This window comes from Suncus etruscus, chromosome 7 (genome assembly GCF_024139225.1).
Source record: "Suncus etruscus isolate mSunEtr1 chromosome 7, mSunEtr1.pri.cur, whole genome shotgun sequence".
NCBI lineage: Eukaryota > Metazoa > Chordata > Mammalia > Eulipotyphla > Soricidae > Suncus > Suncus etruscus.
This window is the reverse complement of record NC_064854.1, coordinates 52,777,193-52,798,687: the sequence shown is the minus strand read 5'-3', so window position 1 is coordinate 52,798,687 and position 21,495 is coordinate 52,777,193. Positions and strand designations below refer to the sequence as shown.

The 21,495-nt window shown below is 49.7% G+C and overlaps 1 protein-coding gene across 1 annotated transcript; it reads left to right on the top strand.

Annotated features, from left to right (window-relative positions):
- The first annotated feature begins 1,578 nt into the window (after window positions 1-1,578).
- Window positions 1,579-21,108, top strand: RNF2 (ring finger protein 2). The gene is made up of 7 exons (XM_049776553.1): window positions 1,579-1,757; window positions 15,247-15,335; window positions 16,076-16,236; window positions 17,833-18,048; window positions 19,276-19,548; window positions 20,089-20,260; window positions 20,678-21,108. Exons 2-7 carry the CDS (start codon window positions 15,249-15,251, stop codon window positions 20,777-20,779), a joined length of 1,011 nt encoding a protein of 336 aa, XP_049632510.1. The 5' UTR covers window positions 1,579-1,757; window positions 15,247-15,248; the 3' UTR covers window positions 20,780-21,108.
- The last annotated feature ends 387 nt before the right edge of the window (window positions 21,109-21,495 follow it).

Below are 21,495 nucleotides of genomic sequence, written 5' to 3'. Positions count from 1 at the left end.
GAACAGCCTCTGGAAATGCTACTTTTTCCAAAAACCCATGGAAAAATCTATGACTTATTTGGCGTTGCGTATAGAGAACATTAGTGCAGGAAAGGACTTAGGGGGACAATCCTCTCGGTTTACCCAGGAGGGAAATGAGGCCGCACGGGAATGGTGTGATTCTCTAGGAAGCACAAAGGGACACTGTGGGATCTGGGTTGGTCCCTTCTGTCGCACCCTGATCCTGCCTGGCCCTCCATCTTTCTCCAAAAAGCTGCTGTCCACAATCCAGGTCAGGAACTCTGCGATTAGGTCATTTCTTCAGCTAACAACGTCCATGCCTACACCACCTCAGGGACTGCATCTCTGATCCTTGCATTTTTCAATGACCCCAGCATGTATTGTGTGAAAAGTTTCTAAGCTTGCAATGACCAAAAATCAACTCAAAAAGACAACTGGGTCCAAGCTTTGCTGAAGATTCTGGCAGCAGAGAGATGTAGTGGAAAAAGTTGAAGCCTAGTTCTAACTAATTATTCGTTGGCTATTAAGGTTCAGGGACAGCCCTGGAAGGGGCCAAGGACGACGTCTAGACTTGAGGTCACTTGAGCCTGGAAAAATCAGCTCTTTCACCCTCACCCAGCAAGGAGGAGTGGACCAATAGTTTGCTGCACTCTGGGGCAAGAGGCCCAAATTTGGGTGAAGTTCCCTGAGGTGCGGATTTCCACCGCGCGGGATGAGGGGGACCCCAGGAGCCCAGGGATTGCAGAAAGCAGAGAGAGACCCAAACACAGAGGTGCAGAAGGCGCCACTAGAGACAGCAGCAGTAGCCTAAATTCGGGAGGCGCAAGAGGAAGCCCGGAGCGGGATTGGCCCACTGAGGGCTCTGGGGCGTGGCCGGCGAGGCCCGCGCAGAGCGCCAGAGGTCGGGATTGGGCCGCAGAATGAAAGGGGGCGTGGCTATGAGGACTGAGTAAACCCGTGGCGGGTTCTGGGAGGAGGGGCTACGCCTGGACCAGGCCTCGGGAATCAGGATTGGCTGGAGAAGGGGGCGGGGACGAGGGGCGGGGTTAAGCTCTCGGTTCCAGAGGCGGGGCTACGGGACTTAGAAGCTACTCGAAGGGCGCCAAAGAGGAGGCGGGGCCTTCTAGGAGGCGGGGACTGGCAGGCCGAGTTGGCTCAGGTCGGGATTGGCCCGCGGAAGTTAAAGGGGCGGAACCTTATGGGGGCAGGGATTGGCGCGAGGAGTTGGCTGGGGTCGGGATTGGTCCGCGGAGGGTAAAGGGGCGGGGCATTTTAGGAGGCGGAGATTGGAGCGAGGAGTTGGCTAAGGTCGGGATTGGTCCGCGATGGAAACGGGGGCGGGGCTTTGTGGGGGCGTGGTCTTGTCTGTGGGTCGTGATTGGCCGGTGGAGGGCACAGGGGCGGGACTAACTCGGGCCTCCGGGGCGGGCGGCACGCGACGTCTCCTCCCTCGCGTGTGCCCCCCGCTCCGCGCTCGTCCCCGGCCGTGCGGCGCCTCCTCCTCCACCTCCTCCTCCTCCTGCGCCCCCCGCCCCGGCGGCTCGCGCGCTCCTTCCCGCCCGCCCTCCCTCCCCGCAGGCCGCGCCGGCCGCGCCGGCTTCCCCGGGTCTCATGAATATTGAGCGGCGCCTGTTGTATTTCCCGAGCTCCATTGCGGAAGCCCAGGCTCGCCATATTGTGCGGCGGCGCCGGCGGCCGCGGCGCCTGCAGAGCGAGAGTCGGCCGGGCCGCGAGGCGAGCCGCGGGGCCCGGAGCCGGTGAGTTGGGCGCCGGGGCCCGGGGCGTCGGGGGGGGCGGCCGGCCGGACGCGTGTCCGGGCGTCGGGAGGGGCGATGGCCGCGGCGGGCCGCGCTCGGGCGGCTCCTCATTGTTCGGACGCCTGGGAGGACGCGGGCCAGGCCGGCGCGGGCATCCTGGGGCCGGGCGTCCCTGGGGCGGCCTGCGGCGTTCGGGGACGGGGGTGCCCGGGGCTTGGCAGCGGGTGCTCGGGCCTCGCGCTGCCTCGGCAGAGAAGAGGAGCCGCCCGGCTTGGGTCTGCGGGGGACCCCCCGCCCTCGGGGACGCGGCCGGAGCGGTCACGCTGCAGCGCCCGAAGTTTGACTCTTGGGGTGTCGTCAAGTCCCGCGGGGTGCGGGTGGGTGGGTGGTGGGGAAGCTGGCTCTATGCACAAGGCCGCACCCGCACCCCGAGCTGCTTGCTGCTTGCTCCCCTCGAACCAGGGGGTGCTTGGTGGTGGTGGAAGAAGAGACGTAGGAGCAGTTAGCATCGCACTCCGGGGCACCCCGAGTGTCGCTGTTTCCCCCTTCACCCCCAGATCGTCCCCTCGCTCACTGCCCCACTCACAGATGCTGAATCGCTTAAGGAGCCTTTCTGAGCTCACCAAGCTTTTTTTGGTCCTTTGTAAAGGGCCAAGACATCTATAGATGTCTTGTTCTCTGCCCAGGACATTTCTACTTGTCACAATCAACAGGTTTCTTTAGGGGGGGGGGGGGGATCTCCCATTTTGACCCTGGAGAAGTAGGACAGAATGCGGGTTCGGCTCTGGCATTGCCACATCGAGGCACTTATTTCCCCCTTCCCCACACCCCATATAATCAATCACAGAGCAAGACTGGGTATGCCCCCTTTCCCCAGACAAATCACAATTGTAGGTTTCTTAGATAGTTTTTTTAAAGGAAAGAATGGCTACTGGTATAAGATTTCATTTATTTAGGGGTTGCAAGTAATTCAGCCCTCCACCCCCAAATAAAAGACCTGGAGTTACTTCCTCTCGTCCCATTGACAAATCCACATATGAGGCCAGTCATCATAGTGGATGGATGTAAGAAAGAAATGAAGAAGTTCCTGGGATTTGAGTATCTGGAAAACATGCTTTTGGCCCTCAGATGAGCTGCAGAGTAACAAGTTAGCTTTAAGACCCCCCTGCCTTCGTGGGCACAATGCCATCCTTCAGAGTACTGTGGGTTTGATTCTGCCGGTGAGGGCAGCTAGAAATACAGAGCAAAACTGTGACTGTCTTTCCACTCGAGTCCCAGGCTGAGCTGTCATCATCTGTGTTTCTGACATGCAGTCTTGAGTGAAAAGGTGAGAGGTAGTCCTAGTGAATGATACACAACCAGATGTTGCAGTGGGGGCTGGAGAGATAACATGGAGGTAGCGCGTTTGCCTTGCATGCAAAAGGACGGTGGTTCGAATCCCGGGATCCCATATGGTCTCCTGAGACTGCCAGGAGCGACTTCTGAGCTTAGAGCCAGGAGGAACCCCTGAGGGCTGTCGGGTGTGACCCAAAAACCAAAAAACACAAAAACAAAAACAGATGTTGCAGTGGCTTGGCCTAGAGACCCAGTTCCTTACAGCAGTAGAAAGGAGTGAACCTGAGGATGCACTTCATTGAAACTGCATTTCTAGTATGACTTTACAGCCTCTCATTGTTTGGTAAAGGCTTATTTTGCTAACTCTGCAGAAGCTAAGCAATGCGTCCTAGTTTGCAGTGTTTTCGAAAAGCTTTGCTCTGAAACTTGGGGTACCAAGTTGTTTTATCTTACCTATCCTCATGTACTCTGGGTAAAGGTTCTAGACTTTGGGGACTCTCAGAAGGAGCTCAGTTCGCTGGACACTTCTGGATCGGATCTACTCAGTACTGAAAACTGGCTCTTGCATAGATGCTGGCCCTGGCATGTCCGCAAGAGGACCACAGGGATGAGCCCCGGCTTTACTAAGGGCCCAGACCTTACTCAGTGTTAAGCCTCCAGTCCAGGAAGAACCCAGATCGGATTTGAATGCAAACTTTCTTCTGCTTCTCGTAGGCAACAGTGCAGTGGATGAGCTTGACTAAAACTTGCAGAAAGGTTCCTAGTGCCTGAAATTTGCCTTCTTAGGTGAACATTCACAGGCTTTCTGCTGCTTTATTATTTGCTACTTTGTCATCTTTAATCAGTAGCTTGTTAAGTCCCATAATGAGACTTTTTGTTTCTCCCTTGAAATTCAGCAGTCACAGATTAAATAGTTTGAGGAGAGCAGCTGACAGTGATGAAATGGACCCTGTGAAAAGTGGCCCAAGGTCACTTCTAGTCAAAAGTGATTTCTTTTCGTTCTTCCTCCTTTCCCTTTGCAATGTGGTGGCATTTTCAAGAGAGTTAATGTTAGAGTCCACATGTGAGCTGAAAACCCCATAGAAGGTGAAACTGTGAGATTGGGGTGAAACTGAGAATGCCCAGGAAGGGAGAAATTAGTTTTGGAGTTCTTTTTTTTTTTTTTTTTTTGGGCCACACCCGGTAACGCTCAGGGGTTACTCCTGGCTATGCGCTCAGAAGTTGCTCCTGGCTAGGGGGACCATATGGGACACTGGGGGATCGAACCGAGGTCCGTCCAAGGCTAGAGCAGGCAAGGCAGGCACCTTACCCCTAGCGCCACCGCCCGGCCCCAGTTTTGGAGTTCTTGAGTTGGACCAGATTTTGCCATTTCTCACTGCAGTCTTAATGAGGTAATGGCTTATGTTTCAGGGCCCTGTTGAATACCCTACAAATAGACACCTGTACCTGGAACATAGTTCATGTGGTGTCAGAACCATATATTGGGGAACGGGGTCTGGAGACCCCCAGGAACCCCCAGAGCAGCTGCTAGAATGGGTGGCTGGGAAGAGATAACATTAATTAAACATTTCCACTTTCATTTCCTCACTTACAAGCTTATAATTGCAAAAACTGAAGGCTTTTTTTGTTTGTTTTGGGGCCACACCCAGAGGTGTTCAGGGCTTACTCCTAGTTCTGCATTCAGGAATTACCCACTGGTGGACTTTAGGGGACCACATGAGGTGCCAGGGATAGAAACCAGATTAGTTGAATGCCAAGACAATGCCCTCCCTGCTGTACTATCTGGGACTGACATTTTGGGGGTTGCACACTGGCAGTGTTCAGGCTCTGTCTGCACAGTCACTCCTTGCAGGCTCAGGACCATATGGGATGCCAGGGATTAAACCCCAGCTGACTTCATGTCCTACCTGCTGTGCAATTACTCTGGCCCTCAGGATTTTTTTTTTTTTGAATGCTGAATCTTCTTGGGTCCCCGAGTTTCAGGAGCTCCCTTTCCAAAGGTGGAGACCATATGGCATGTCCATAGTGGGGGGCACAAAACTGAGAGACCCAGGAAGAAAGGAAGTCAGAGCTCATGATGGGAGAAAGGCTGATAAGCACTGCCCCAGCCTCACTCTGCTGCTATTCAGTCTTATTCTCAGGTGCAGGGAGTGACCAGAGACTGAGCAGTACCTGCATGGCTCTTCATAGATCTCAGCCTCTGGCTAGGAATCAGGCATGAAAACAGCACTGACAGACAGCCATTAGAAAGAGATCAGTGGGGCCGGGTGGTGGCGCTAAAGGTAAGGTGCCTGCCTTGCCTGCGCTAGCCTTGGACGGACCTCGGTTCGATCCCCCGGTGTCCCATATGGTCCCCCAAGCCAGGAGCAACTTCTGAGCGCATAGCCAGGAGTAACCCCTGAGCGTTACCAGGTGTGGCCCAAAAACCAAAAAATAAAAAAAAAAAAAAAAAAAAAAAAAAAAAAAAAAAAAAAAAGAAAGAGATCAGTGAGTGGGCTTGATTTTCCAGGCATGAGAATCGGAAGATCCAATAATGAGTCAATTTAAATTGTCCAGTAACAAGTGCTGATGGCAGGTCAGACTTAGGATTCTGGTTTTCTCATGTGTTCTATTCCAGAACCCAGAATTTTGAAAAGGATTCCTATTTGCTTTGTTTTATTGGCTTTTGAACCACACTCGGCAATACTCAGGACAAACTCCTGGCTCTACTCTCAGGGATCACTCCTGGCAGGGCTTAGGGGACCATATGGAATGCTGGGGATTGAACCCTCTCACCGGGTCGGTGCCTTTCTTGCCTCCTATTGCTCAGACTCTTAAGAATTCCTTTTGCTGGCTCACTCAAACCTACTCCCTCTTTTTAAAAAACGTGATGACAGCCTAAGACGCCAACATCTATCACTTCCACAGAGAAAAGTAAGACCCTTTTTTTCTCCTCAAAATAGCAATTCCTTGTGGTATCTGTTTATATGGTTTGGATTTGTCCAGCTCCCCATGTTGGTCCCCCAGCCTCTCAGCTCTTGTGACCAGTTCCAATTCTGGCTCGAAGTTCTGCGTGTCCCCCACATACTGTTCATCTTACAGCTTTACTTTGATGAGGTCCCCATTTCCCCAGCAATAATTGTGTTAAGCACCTCTCTTCTTTTGCTATAGGGGGCCATTCCTTTGGGAGTGGCTCTTTCGGTGCCCAACCAAGTAACTTCAAGAAAGCCCTTTTACTTTATATGAAGGGAGGAAGTAGTATGTGGAGTAGAACAGACTTTAGGATTGAAAGTATGATTTCCAGGGCTGACTCATGCCCAGCAAGCCTCTGAACCTCATTTTTAAAAAATATCAAAACCATTCCAGCCTCAATCATTTGCGAAGAAGACCTGAGATGAACTCTGGGGTTATGTATTGGGGTTGGAGTGATATAGTTCAGTGGGCCCCCATATGGCTGAGTTTTAATGGCTTTCCAGTCTTGACCTTATAGCTTCTAGTTGCTGTGTTTGTGGGGCCAGAGCAATAGTACCACAGGTAAAATGTTTGCCTTGTACATAGTTGACCCGAGTTTGATCCTTAACATACCTTATGGCCCCTCAAGCTCTGCCAGAAGTGACCCGTAAGCACTGCCAAGCATGGCTCCCAAGCCAAAACATTTAGTTGCTATATTTGTAAAGAAATTTCTTCTTAAATGAGAAGATGTCTTTATTTATACACATTTTTTTATTTTGGGCCACACCTGGCAGTGCTCAGGGGTCACTGGCTCTGTGGTGTTGGGAATCAAACCCAGGTCAGCTGTGTGCAAGGCAAGCGCCCTACCTGCTATAGTAGCTATCCCAAAAGATGCTTTTTTGTTGTTTTTTTTTTTTTTTTTGTTTTTTGGGCCACACCCTGTGACGCTCAGGGGTTACTCCTGGCTATGCGCTCAGAAGTTGCTCCTGGCTTCTTGGGGGACTATATGGGACGCCGGGGGATCGAACCGCTGTCCGTCCTAGGCTAGCGCAGGCAAGGCAGGCACCTTACCTCCAGCGCCACCGCCCGGCCCCCAAAAGATGCTTTTTAAATAGCTTTTAGCTTTTTGAAGATAGTTTATTTGCCTCAGTGCCTAAAAACTAATGGAATAGGGTGTAAAAACCCACTGTGGAATCTTGTACTGAAGCTATTGGGGCCATTTCTCTGCTCATAGCGCCCTCTCCGTTGATGACGTTTGTATTTTCACTTGCAGTTGTGGTTTACCAGTATCATCTCTTTTTTTTGTTTTGTTTTGTTTTGGGTCATACCCTGCATCACTCAGGGGTTACTCCTGGCTCTACGCTCAGAAATTGCTCCTGGCAGGCTCAGGGGACTGTATGGGATGCCAGGATTCGAACCACTGACCTTCTGCATGCAAGGCAAACACATTACCTCCATGCTATCTCTCCGGCCCCCAGTATTATCTCTTGATGTATTCATACCACCTCCCCCCATTTGGTATCATGCTAGGAAAGAAAGCTAATGTTGCAGTGCTGTAAGACAGACAACATGTTAGCAAGCCAGTTGGGAAGTCCTTTAGACAGTGTTGTTGGATGAATCAACTGCAATGTTTCCCAAAGCATGCAATCTTGCATGCCTTCCTGTTTCCTCCCAAAATCCTAGGGGCCTGCTTGTAGCCTTGGGTGTAGTGGGTGGGGATCTTGTTATTTCCTCCTGAGAAGGAGGTGGGCCAGGTAAGTTTGGGAGAATCAGGAGGACATCAACGTTGCTGAGAAAGGAAACCATACTGGAAGTGAGGATGCTTGGTGGGGGGCTAGCAGCAAGGGAGGGGTGGGGGATTCTAGAGAATGCAGGGTGCTGACAGCTTTGTTGGCATGTGGAGTTCTTTCTAAAGTATCTGCAGGGTTCAGAAAAAGGTATACTCCTTCAGTTCTGAAATTGGGGTCTTAGCAATTATGGAGATTCCATTGTCAGTGTTGTTTTGGTTTTTGAGAGTGAAGTTGTGAATTGCGGGAAATTCAGGGAGCTGGCAAAAAAACGCTGGTCACATACGCTGATGTGTGTCCTTTGGAAACTGGGCCTTTTGTTTTCTGTGTAGAGTGGTTTGAACCGTGTTAATAGAGACCTTGATGGACACATTTTAAGACCTTTGAGAATCTTTGGCCTTTTCTTTGCTGTCACCTATGTGAGGACTTTTCCTTCTTGAGACTCCTTTGGGTGTGTGAACAGTTCCTTTGGATTGGAGCTGCAGCATCCTTTAAGTTGGGTATTTGATTAAGCCAGGTCATGGATGGTGGTCAGTGTTGAACTGTTGGAAGTAATCAAAATAGTTCACTTACCTCTTTTCTGTGCTGGTTTCTTTTTTTTTTTTTTTTTTTGCCACACCTGGCTGTACTCAGGACTTCTGACTCTGCCTAGTGATCACTTCTAGTGGGACTCAGGGTTACATGTGGGGTGCTGGGGTTGAACCTGGGTTAGCTGAGTAAGTGGATGTCACTTTGTGGGTTATTTAGGGAAGTAGAAGCAGTGTAGCCTGGGAGAAAGGACATGGATTGGGATGCTTTCGCTGTTTGGGGAGCCTCTACAGCAGTAATGAGTGTGTCCCCCCCCAACCCCCCCCCCCGCCCCCAACCTCCGCGAGTGCTCAGTTTGCTGAGTCCTCGAATTCTTAATTTACTGCATTTTTGTATGGCTTTATCTAATGATTCCTAAAGAACCTGAGGATTATCAGGCTCTCATTGCTAATGAGACCATTGCCCTAAATAAATAAGCATTTTAATACCTATTAGCTGCTTGCTTGTTGCTAATAATGAGCTCTGAGGCTACAAACATTATTAATACCAGTCACCCTGAGAACAAGCTCATTCCAGGTTTTGATGGGGCCTTGTGGGTTTTGATAGAGACGAATTGTTGTTTATCTTGGCTGCTTTTGTGAATTACTGATCCCACTGGTTTTTAATGGGATCAGAACCAGGAGGGTTTATTTGGGGTGGTGGTGGGGAGGCAATTTTTGAACTCAGGAATCACTCTTAACAGTACTCGGGACTATCTGGGGTGTTGGGATGGCAAGTGCCCTCCCTGCTGTCCTATCCTATTGACCCCCAGGAGACTTTTTGTTTTTGTTTTTTTGTATCACACCCGGCAGCGCTCAGGAGTTACTCCTGGCTCTACGCTCAGAAATCGCTCCTGGCAGGCACAGGGGACCATATGGGATGCCGGGATTCGAACCACCATCCTTCTGCTTGCAAGGCAGATGCCCTATCTCCATGCTATCTCTCTGGCCCCTGCACCCAATTCTTGTCTAAAGTGATCATTTCCCACTATCCTTGTTACAGTGGCTCCTCCTCTGCCCTACCTGTGCTCCCCCCTCATTTCTATTGTCTTTGAGTATAATTATCATATTAGTATTTTTAATATCTCAAATAAGTGCGCTCATTCTGACTTTCTCTGATTCCTTTCACTCAGCAAGATACTCTCCATGTAGAAGCTTATAGTGTCTTTTTCATGCTGTTGCTTTTCAGACCCTGACTACCATATATACACGAGTATAAGCTGAGTTTTTCTGGCACAAAATTTCTGCCAAAAAACCCGAACTCGGGCCCGGAGAGATAGCACAGCGGTGTTTGCCTTGCAAGCAGCCGATCCAGAACCAAAGGTGGTTGGTTCGAATCCCGGTGTCCCATATGGTCCCCCTGTGCCTGCCAGGAGCTATTTCTTTCTTTTTTTTTTTTTGGTTTTTGGGTCTCACCCGGCAGTGCTCAGGAGTTACTCCTGGCTCCATGCTCAGAAGTCGCTCCTGGCGAGCACGGGGGACCATATGGGACGCCGGGATTCGAACCGATGACCTTTTGCGTGAGAGGCAAACGCCTTACCTCCATGCTATCTCTCCGGCCCCTCCAGGAGCTATTTCTGAGCACACAGCCAGGAGTAACCCCTGAGCACCGCCAGGTGTGACCCAAAAACCAAAAAAAAAAAAAACAAGAAAAAACAAAAAAAACCCGAACTCTGCTTATACTTGGGTCATACAGGTTATATGCACATAGTCTCTAGTCGTCTTCTGCTGTCTGCTGGAGGGGGCGGGTGCTTCAGCTCAGTCCACAAGTCACAGCTGAGCTGAAGAGGTAGGCGGGGAACTGGATGCCAATGAACTATTTAAAAATAACCCACAATATTCTGCTCGTTGAATGAGACCAAGAGCAGTGATGATATCTGGGAACTCAGTGATAATGAAAATGTCTACCCGCCATGGCAAACCTATGTGGCACGCGTGCCAGCAGTGGGATGTGAAGGCCTTGCAGCCGGCACAGGGGAAGGTCCACAATTAAGATATATGGCATGTGCTGCATAGTTTTTAGATACTAAAATCTCGTTATTAAGGTTTAATTGACGTGCTGACACTTTTGAGGACATTATTTGATTTTGTGCGGCAGTTTGGGCACTCGGGCTCAAAAAGGTTAGCCATCACTGGGATACCCTCATATCAGATACTGATGAAGCTGTTTGGACATACAGATGAGGAGAAGAATCCAGTTTTTAAGGATTTGTGATTTAGCTGGATTACCTGTTAAGCTACGGTTTTCTGCACTTTATTTAAAGATTTAAAGTTATTGTTGCTAGTTTAAGTTTTTCTTTAGCAATAAATGTTGAAAAACATTTAATCTACTGATTCCAAAATTATTGAAATTATTTTGGGTATATATTTTTATTTTTGAAATTTACCAGTGGCTGCTGCATCTTCCACCTTGCCTTATAATCAGTCACTAAGTTTTCTCAGATTTTAGGGTAAAAAATTAGGGGGGGTCGGCTTATGCTTGAGCATATAGAAATATTTTGTTTTATTTTTAAATTTGTATGTTTATTTTTGGAGATCTTTTGGCTGGTCTTGAAACTTTAGGGGATATGTAGGAAAAAGGAACAAGGCAGCCAGGAGATGGAATTGGTTGTTCCTTAGAATTACTTGAGGACCCCAAACTGAGAATAGAGGCCTCTGAACCTCGTGGGCTGCTTGGGACAATCATGTTCCCAAACAGTTTCTCTTTATCTGCAAGGGTGGGGGCCCTCAGAACAGCAGTCTTGACTGTTCTTGTTATCTTCTTTGTTTTGTTTTGTTTTTGTTTTGGGAGCTATACCCAGCAGTGTTCAGGGGTTACTCCTAGTTCTGCGCTCAGAAATTACTCCTGGAAACCTTAGGGACCATATGGGATGCCAGGGATTGAATTTGGGTCAGCCATGTGCAAGTCAAATGCCATAACCTGCTGTACCATCTCTCCTACTTCCCTGTTGGCACATTTTCCCCCCACCCAGTTATTAAGCTGTATGCTAATGAAAGTTTCATTTGGGGATATCGGGATAACCCAGTAGCGGGACCCAGGTCTCATGCATGCAAGATCTGTGCTTTAAGCCCTGAGCTCGTCCCCAGTTTCCTTACAATCTGGCTCCGGTTCCATGCTGATGCTTTTAGTGGCTAGTACTAAGTTCCTCACAGTCCCTGACTATGGATTTAATTGTTTCTGATCTGTCAGTGCCACTGTGCTAATGGCCTTGAGAACGGGGACCCTATTGTGAGGTGGTGTAGAAACCAGGTTGGCTGAGTGCAAGGCAAGCACCCTCTTCTTCTCTGGCCCACAGTTCAAGAGGTAAATAGAAAGACTGTTGAGAGATACCCTTCCCACCACCAATCCCCAAGTCTCTGAAGGCATGTGAAGAGTGAGCTGTGTCTAATCATAGGATGGTCAGGGACTTTCTCAGCATTTGTCAATACTGGGAGCTTCTTGACTGTTGGTTCGTTGGAGGGTGGCTGCCGCCTGGTTGTCAGCACTGTGACAAAGTCTGGACTCAGCCCTGACATCTGCAGCCGCCACCACGTAGTTGTTTAACCTTTTGGGCCAGGGCAGTCTCTGCTGGGTGCTTTTGTTTATTTCTCACATAACAGTGACAGAATCAAATAGGTCTGTCCCCTTACACTTTCTGAGGGTCTTGGAGACCAAGACTAGTGTTGGTAGGCCTGGGTGCAAGCCTGGTGCTGCCTTCCCTGGGTCTCAGCTTCTGTTTCCTCTGCAAGAATTTTCCTCCTCCAGGAAAGTTCCCATTATATTCACACTCTTGAAACAGCACCAAGTGGGAGAGAAACTTAGCCTGGGCTTGCAGACTTTTAGACTGATGTTTCCGGTCACATGGCAGCTCTAGAGACAGGCTAAATGGGGGCGCCCACCTGGTTTTCATTAGGGGCCTGTTTACCCCCTAATAGTGCCTGGCCGTGGATGGAAGAGAAAGAAGCTGGCTGGTGTCATTGGAGCTGGCTAATAATAAAGCTAATAGTAGACATCGTAAGGCTGTGGAGAAAGTGAATTGGGAGAGAGGAAGAGAGAAAATAAGAGATTCAAGAACAGAAGGGGCTGGAGAGATAATTGTATGGGGATTAAGGTACTTGCCTTGCATGCAGCTGACTTATGTTTGGTCCCTGACTATGCCTATGGTCCCCTGAACTATGCTGGGGTGGCCTGAAAACAGATAAAAGTGATTTTGGAGGAGCTGAGGTAGGGATGAAGCAGATGGCAGGGTATGGCTGAGGGTTGTGTTGGGTGTGGGGGTATACGTAATTGAACGCACAGCCTCATGGGAGGCCAGTGGAGCTCTGGCCCCATCCTGAGATCCACATTTCAGATGGTGCTTTTAAACTGGAAGATAATTCTTTTCCCCAGGCCACTACATGGAGACAGAAGCTGGCAAACTTTACCAGAAGGCAAAAGCTTCTTTCAGATGAGAACGTGAAGATTGCACAGGTCAACTTTGAAAGGTCCTATTTCTTTATTCCAGTGTGGTCAAGATCTAATCCCAGTAGTTGAATCTCTTCGCTTTTTAAATAAAGAGATAGTAAGGAACCAGAACTCATGCGTGTTCATCACATTCCAACTTTCTCGATGCAGAGCGCTTTTGTGTCCTCAGAAACTTACGGGAAATCGGTTGTTCTTAGACGAAAGTGCTGTGGGGTTTTATGAGGTGATGCTGGGCGCTAGGCTAGGTGCCAATGGCAGCTGGATTGTACTCTCAGGATTTATGGGTCTCTGGGCTGCCTGTGCTCCAGGTCTTTTTTAGCTCTGAACAAGGGTGTCTTGTGAGCAAGCTGTGTTCTAGTCAAAGAGCAAATTGTCTGCTCACACCCAGTCAGGGTTGGGTGTCCCTGGCAAGAGGAATTACTGGGTGGGTGGGGGGTAGTGTGTGACTTCACTTAGTGATTAGGAGGACAGAAATGGGAGGAGAGATCGTCTTTTAGCCTTCACAGTGCTTAGGAAGCACCTCTAAAGCCAGTGAGAAGGGCTGAAGGCATGGTATTTTCTGGAAGGTCTTTTGCACTGATAGTAACAAATGAAGGAAACAGCTTGTTCTGGCTGACCTGAAAGTGATGACTGAGACAAGTGTGTTGGCTGGAACTGACATCCCCCAGCACCCGTTTTTCTTGGGGTGGGTGTGTATCACCTTCAAGATGGGATCTGCCTGCTCGCCAGGGTTGCTTTAGGAATCCAAACCGCTGTGTGAGCTACAGGGAAGGCCAACAGATACCCCACAGTTGACCACTGCAGGGAAGTATTTTCCCCAAACAAAAACTCAGATGGTATTTTGCAGGGTAAAATTTAGAAAGATTTCTAATTTTTTCATTGTTCAGGGTTTTGTGTGTGTTTGCTTTCTTGTGAGGCCACACCTGGTGGTCTTCAGGCTGATTTCTGGCCGTGCTCAACAATCACTCCTGGCAGAGCTCAGGGAACTGGGAACCTTATGTGGTGATAGTGATCCAACCTTCCAGTCATGTACCTTCCCCCACTGTGCTCTTTCTCCAGCCCCCCTCCCCCAATTTCCTAAGATCTTCATCTACTTTGTATATTCAGCTCTTTCTTTTTTTTTTTTTTTTTGGTTTTTTGGGCCACACCCGGTGACGCTCAGGGATTACTCCTGGCTATGCGCTCAGAAGTCGCTCCTGGCTTGGGGGACCATATGGGACACCGGGGGATCGAACCGCGGTCCATCCAAGACTAGCGCAGGCAAGGCAGGCACCTTACCTCTAGCGCCACCGCCCGGCCCCTATTCAGTTCTTTCTACCCCACTGCTCAAAAGCAGACAGGCAGGTCTTGAATTGAAATCTGGGGGCCAGAGAGATAGCATGGAGGTAAGGCGTTTGCCTTTCATGCAGAAGGTCATCCGTTCGAATCCCGGTGTCCCATACGGTCCCCCGTGCCTGCCAGGAGCAATTTCTGAGCACGGAGCCAGGAAAAACCCCCGAGCACTGCCGGGTGTGACCCAAAAACCACACACACACAAAAAAATCTGAAGGATGCAGAGTGAATATATGAGGCAGTGGGGGGCAGCTTGAAATAATGGGTTCAGGTGGTTCATCACAGTGTTTGAATGCCTGGAAGTTTGCTGTTGTGAACAGTGCCTAGCTGGGGGACGGACTTTGGGGGACGTGGCCAGGGTGGTGCATACGCATGTGGAGGAAGTGGGGGTTGGGTCCTGGGACAGCTGCACAGCATCCAGGAACCCCCTGGCTTCCTCATTCTCTTGCCACGTTGTGTGTGAAATGGTTTCTTCACGCACCCCCAGTGGCAGCACATTGAAGCCTATTTCAAGAAATCAACAGTGGGCCAGAACCCTCAGGAACTCTGCTTTCCTGTGTGCCTAGGTCTACAAACACTTCTGGCGGGACTCGGGAGACCCTCTGGGGTGCCTGGGATAGATCCCCAATCTGCTGCATGTAAAGCAAGTGTATCATATCATATGCACTGTATCATATCTCCGTTGTAGCATTGCTCAGCCCTGTGGAAAATACTTTCTGAGAGAGTTGAGTGAGTGTCTGCCATGGCCCAAATGAGCAGAGATTCTGGAGCATCTCGGTTTCTGGAACATTTCAATTGCATGGGATTCTGAAGAGTCCTATCTATGGAATACTGGACCATTTCATCTCTGAGATTCTAGAACATTCCATATCTGCAGGATTCTGGGGTATTCTGGGTATTCCACTTCCGCAGAATTCTGGAGTGTTCCCTCTCTGCAGGATTCTGGAGCATTCCTTCTGGGCAGGGGTCTTGGCATTGTAGTAGCATTTTCCCTTTTATCCAGCTCTGGAGTTCCAGTATCTCTGCAATTGGGGTTGGAGAATAACTTCCTCTTTTGGTACTAAGGTGTTCCTGTCTTTCCTTTGCTTTCCCAGCCATGTCTCAGGCTGTGCAGACGAATGGAACCCAGCCATTGAGCAAGACCTGGGAGCTCAGCCTGTATGAGCTTCAGCGGACACCTCAGGTAACAAGGCAGAGTTCCCTAGATTCCCAGGGGCTTTGTAACCTTTGATGCTGAAGATCTGTACTTCTCACCTCCAGCCCTATAGCTGGGCCTAGACTCGTTCTTCTGAAAATTGGGTTTCAATGAGAATTGGGTGCTGGAAGGAGCCCCAGGGGCTGGTGGGAAGGATTTGGGGAAAAACAGCAAAGAAGGAGCTTGGCCTGTGGCGAGAAGCCAGTGGGGGCCCTGGGCAGGAGCTGGGATGGGTCAGTGCATTTCTTAGGGAGAACAGAGTTCCCCACCCCAAACTCAAAAGTCATTAATGCGAATTAATGTCCCAAGTAGGGATTCTTCCATTTGTCTTTAGAGGATGACTGGAGTTGTATTCGTTATTGCCCCAGTGGTGCCATTTTAAGACTGGACTTGCTGGAACCCTACTTCATTTAGCAGCACAGACAGTGGTGTTGGGGAATGAGAAGAACCTGGCCCTCAATGTGATTCCAAACTTGCTGCGTGTTACTTCTGATTGAGGCAGCTTCTCCCCATGGCCTCCTTGAGTTCACAGCCGACACCCTTAGTTTGAGGCGAAGGGGCTCTGGGGCTAGGGGGACTTTTGCTATTCCCATATTGGAATTTGGTGCTTGGGGAAAAAGGAGGACATGTCATTATTACAGTTGGAATTTAGGGGTTCTCGGCAGAGGGTTCCTTCCCTGCTCAGGGTCCCTGCCAGTGGTATGAGGTCTCATGGGCCTGTCTCCCAGGAGGCCATAACTGATGGCCTGGAGATCGTGGTGTCCCCGCGGAGCCTGCACAGTGAGCTGATGTGCCCCATCTGCCTGGACATGCTGAAGAACACCATGACCACCAAGGAATGTTTGCACCGCTTCTGCGCCGACTGCATCATCACGGCCCTGCGCAGCGGGTGCGCACACCCTTGTTTGGGGCTGGGGGAAGTTGGTGAACCCTCTCTGTAGCGGGCGAGGACCCCAGCTAGTGAACCCCTGTACAGCAGGGGATGTAGTGAACCCCCTCTCTGATGGTAGGGGCCTGGCTACTTAGCTCTGCCTTTGGGTTCTGAGAAAGACATTTTCCAAATAGTTGAGATCTGGATATTCTTCTTAAGTGTGGGTTTTAGATTCTAGGGAATTTAAATTTAATTTTAGGTTCTAGCAGATCTGTTTTAAAATGACTTGGAGTCCAGAGCGATATTGCAGAGAGCAGGGTATTTGCCTTGCATGTGGCTGGCCTGAGTTTGATCATATTGGTAGATCCAGAGTTTAGAAACCTGCAAAACCATACAATAGTGCTTCTCCGGCCCCTTTTTCTTTTTTCTTTTTTTTTTTTTTTTTTAATTTTGGATCACACCCTGAGGCACTCAGGGGTTACTCCTGGTTCAGGGGTTACTCCTGGCTCAGAAATTGCTCCTGGCAGATACGGGAGACCATATGGGATTCGAACCACCATCCTTCCTGAATCAGCTGCATGCAAGGAAAACGCTCTACCGCTGTGTTGTCACTCTGACCCCCGTTTCTTTTTCTGGGCCACACCTGGTGGCTCTCAGCCACCAGGACCATGTGATGCTAGGGATCAAACCAAGCCCTCCTACATACATGAGCCTCATTAAATTAGTGACTTAAATCAGCAGCTCATAAGGTGCCCTGAGCACAGAACCAGCAGTAAGCCCTGAGTATCGACAGGTGTGGCCATTCCATAAAAAGCCAGAGAATAATTTATTGAATTTGCTTATCTTTAATAGAATGTTTTGAGGTCAGTTGTATAAAAGAGTATCCTTGGGGACATGTATGGGGCTAAGGCATTTACCCTGTATGTGGCCAACCTGAGTTTGTTCCTAGCAATGCACAGGGTTCTCTGAGCCCCGCCAAGAGTGAGGCCTGAGCACTGCCAGCTGTGCCACATGCCCCTCTGCCCAATACAACAGCAAGAGGTAGCGGGAGGTTTTTCCCTTTTTTTAAGTTTTGTTTTGTTTTGGGGCCATACCCGGCGGCGCACAGAGGTTACTCCTGACACTTTGCTCAGAAATCGCTCTTGACAGGCACAGGGATGCCGGGATTTGCACAACCATTGGTCCTGGGTCTGTCGCTTGCGAGGCAAATTCCCTACCGCTGTGCTATCTCTAGCTCCAAGGTTTTTCCCTTTTTCTCTATTGGTTTTTAGCCTCTGTGCATAAGCAGTCACTGATTCAATGGGGTTCATGTTTGTGGGAAGCCCTGGTTTGAGTTACAGCATTACATGATCCCTGGATTACACCCCCCTGCCCTGATCTCCGGAGCGCCACCAGATGTGGCCCAGAAAAAGAAGTGGAAGTACTGTTGTCGGGTTCTGTAGGTTTCTGAAATCTAGATCCACCAGGAGTTAGATGTCCAGGGCCATTCACCTCTATGCAGGGAAACATCTGAGACTTTGTGGAAAGATCACTCAGGACAGAGGCAGATGGTTTGGGGTTAGGAGCAACTCTGGCACCGCTGACCTTTTTCTTTCTTTCCTGCTCCGCATCTAGTAATAAAGAATGTCCGACATGCCGCAAAAAGCTAGTTTCCAAGAGGTCGCTTCGGCCCGACCCCAACTTTGACGCGCTCATCAGCAAGATCTACCCAAGCCGTGACGAGTATGAAGCGCACCAGGAGCGAGTCCTGGCCCGGATCAACAAGCACAACAACCAGCAGGCCCTGAGCCACAGCATTGAGGAAGGGCTCAAGATCCAGGCCCTGAACAGGTGGGGTTCCCACCTCCCCCTGATCTGAGCCCCTGTGCTTCTCCATTTGCTATGGCTTCCTAGCCTGGGACCTGAAACCAGTACTTTGGTAGTTCCCCCATAGTGTACCCTCTTGCTGTGCCGGACTCTTGGGAGTCCCCCATAGCCCCTCTCTTGCATCCACTTTTTCATTTTGGGGGACACACCCTCTGCTGCTCAGATTACTTCTGGCTCTGCACTCAGAAGCCACTCTGGTATGATCAGGAGACCAAATGGGATGCCCAGGATTGAACTCAGGTTGGCCATATGCAAGGCAGATGTCCTTCTTCTTGTGCTCTTGCTCCGGCCTCCATTGCTTGCTCTTTATTTGAGATTGTCTGTGTCTTCTCTGTCCACACTGCTCTATACCCCCCCCTTTTTTTTTTTTTTTGGGTTACTCCCGGCAGTGCTCAGGGGTTACTCCTGGCTGTCTGCTCAGAAATAGCTCCTGGCAGGCACGGGGGACCATATGGGACACCGGGATTCGAACCAACCACCTTTGGTCCTGGATCGGCTGCTTGCAAGGCAAACGCCGCTGTGCTATCTCTCCGGGCCCATATACCCCTTTTTTTAATTGCTTCCCCCTGCTCTGTCCTTGTTGGCAGGGTTCTGGGACTCCCATCCTGGCTCCCAGAGGTTTGATGACTATCCAAACAGCTTCTCTCCAAGCTCCAAGGCCACTGGGCCCTGGTCACTGACTGACCCCAGGGCCAACGAGAGAGTAGAGGTCTTGGGTACTTACCTGCTTTGTATGTGGCCAACCCAGGTTCGGGCCTCTGAGCGCAGCCAGAAACCCAGAAGAACCTGCAGCCCATCTTGAGAAGGCTGAGGGAAGGTTCCATAGCCGCCACAGGAAGGATGGGAGATGTGCCTCATCTAGGCCTCTTCATAGGGACAGGTGTGGTGGGGTGGGGTGGGATGAGGTAACGGGGTTGTCCGGACGAAGGGCTTCAGCCTGGACTTGTTTCAGTTCTACACGCTGCCACCCCCACTCCCACCCCCCATGGCATCTGAGAAGCGTCCAGAGCCCCCTCAGGTTCTTGTCGCTTGGGGGTTGGCTTGGGTCATTGTGTGCTCAGTCTTTGACCAGGCCCAGGTTTTCATGAGCCCCACTAGGGGCCTATTTCCACCCTCAGTGAAGTCCTGTATGTGGGGGGACCTACTGCTCCTTGACCGCCTCTCACTCCCTGCCTTGCACTGCCCTGAAAGGCTGCAACGAGGCAAGAAACAGCAAATGGAGAATGGCAGTGGAGCTGAGGACAACGGTGACAGTTCGCACTGCAGCAACGCGTCCACACACAGCAACCCTGAGGCTGGGCCCAGCACCAAACGTACAAAGACGTCGGATGACTCGGGCCTGGAGCTGGAGACCAGCAGCGCTGCGGTGCCCATGGACCCCGTTCTGGATGGTGCCAGTGAGATCGAGCTGGTCTTCAGGCCACACCCCACACTCATGGAGAAGGACGACAGCGCACAGACCAGGTGGGGCACTGAGGGGCCACTTGCCCTCTGTTCCCCAGGAGAAGTCACTCCTGCTCCGTTAGGGATTGGGGGCCACACCCAGCCATGGTCAGGACTCACTCCTGGTGGGGATTGGGGAATTTATCATTTGAATTTCTTCAGTGCCCAGTTCATACCAACCCCAGGGTGGCCTTCACTGGAGCTATCTGCTGTGAGCCTACAAAACATCGAGATGATGTGAGCAAGTAGGTAGAGTGTTGTTCTTCATTGGGTCACTTCATACATGTAGTGGCTCTTTTCCCCTTGGAGGATTTTGTTAGTTTTGTTTGGGGACCACACCTAGCAGTGTTCACCAATGACTCTTGTGCTGGACCATGTGGTGGCGGGGATCCATCCAGGCTTCAAGCAGGTCCATCCGACGTCTCCTGGCCTCCCTTAGAGCGTGCTCTACCCCCAGCCATTTAGCTTGCACTCTAACCCCACTTTCTCTAAGAGTTCATCTCAGTCTATATTGGGCTATTAATGGAGCAAGCCCACGCCTGACTGTTCCCTCCCATGCAGGTACATAAAGACCTCAGGGAATGCCACTGTCGACCACCTGTCCAAGTATCTGGCTGTGAGGTTAGCGTTGGAGGAGCTTCGGAGCAAAGGCGAATCCAACCAGATGAATCTGGACACGGCCAGCGAGAAGCAGTACACAATTTACATCGCCACGGCCAGCGGCCAGTTCACTGTGAGTGCCACCAGGGCAGGGCCCACGGGAGCACAGCGGGATGACACCGGCCTTGCTCATGGCCCATTAGGGTTCGAACCCTGGCACCTCATAGGGTTCCCTGAGTACTGATAGGAGAGATTCCTGAGTCACCCCTGAGTAGCCTGGTATAGCTAAGGAAAAAAAAAAAAAAGAGGAATCTTGGGCAGATGCAGTGAGGTCCAGTGGGTGTGTGAGGGAGGCAGGAGAGAAAGTGGGGTTCATCACAACTGTAAGAATTAATGTTCTCATACTTAACACTTAAGAGTGTTAAGTGACAAGTGTTAACCCCAAGATTCCTACCCACCCACCCTGAAGATCATGGACTTTTCGTTTGTTCCTTTTCTCTATTGTGCGTTGAACCCCGTTGTCTAATTCTTGGTTTTGTTTCTGTTTCAGGTATTAAATGGCTCTTTTTCTTTGGAATTGGTCAGTGAGAAATACTGGAAAGTGAACAAGCCCATGGAACTTTACTATGCACCTACCAAGGAGCACAAATGAGATTTTCCTCCAGCCAATTCGGAGAATGAACTTTTTTATAGCTTATTTCTTTCTTTCATATTAAAGAAGTTACTGTCATTACTTTTATGGACAGACTCTTTGATATGTTCCTCCATTTTCTTTCTGAGCCACGCTGTTTACGCTCGCCAACTCTCCCCCTAATTTAATATTTCCTTTTTTAAGGGACTGCAATTAGCTCGTACTTTTTCTTTCCTTTAAAAAAACGTTAACTTGTGTGTTTTCACAAAGTATGATTCCATTTGGGAGCACCCTTTGGACCCAGGAATTTATTCTAGTTCTGTATTCTGGAGTAAAGCTTCACTTGGCCACCCTTTTCTCTTCCTTGAAAAGTTTTTTAGGTCTACAGAATCAATATGTATTTTGACTTAATAATATGTATTTTGACTTTTTTTTCCTGGAGTCTTGTATATTTATAGTTTTCTATATAAGCTGTAGTATCTTTATGAAGACTAAGGCTCAAATTTACTGTGCTTGACAATTCTCATAGGATTATTATTTTCATGGTATTTTCTTCCATAAGATCTCATTTTTAAGAAAAGTTCTTTATGAACTTAGTGTCCATTGTCATGCAATGTTTTTTTTTTTTTCCCATTTCTCCCCCCTCTAATTTTGGAATGTCTGATCCTGGAAAACAAAAGATCTCAAGTTCTAGAACTTGATTCACTTATAGACTTTACTAAAGAAAGAAAAGAATG

Bases quoted from the DNA above. Each gene is read 5' to 3' on its own strand.
- RNF2 (XM_049776553.1), top strand. From the start codon at position 15,249: ATGTCTCAGGCTGTGCAGACGAATGGAACCCAGCCATTGAGCAAGACC. The intron at 15,336-16,075 runs GTAACAAGGCAG...CCTGTCTCCCAG, and splicing joins AGCTTCAGCGGACACCTCAG to GAGGCCATAACTGATGGCCT. The intron at 20,261-20,677 runs GTGAGTGCCACC...TTTCTGTTTCAG, and splicing joins CGGCCAGCGGCCAGTTCACT to GTATTAAATGGCTCTTTTTC.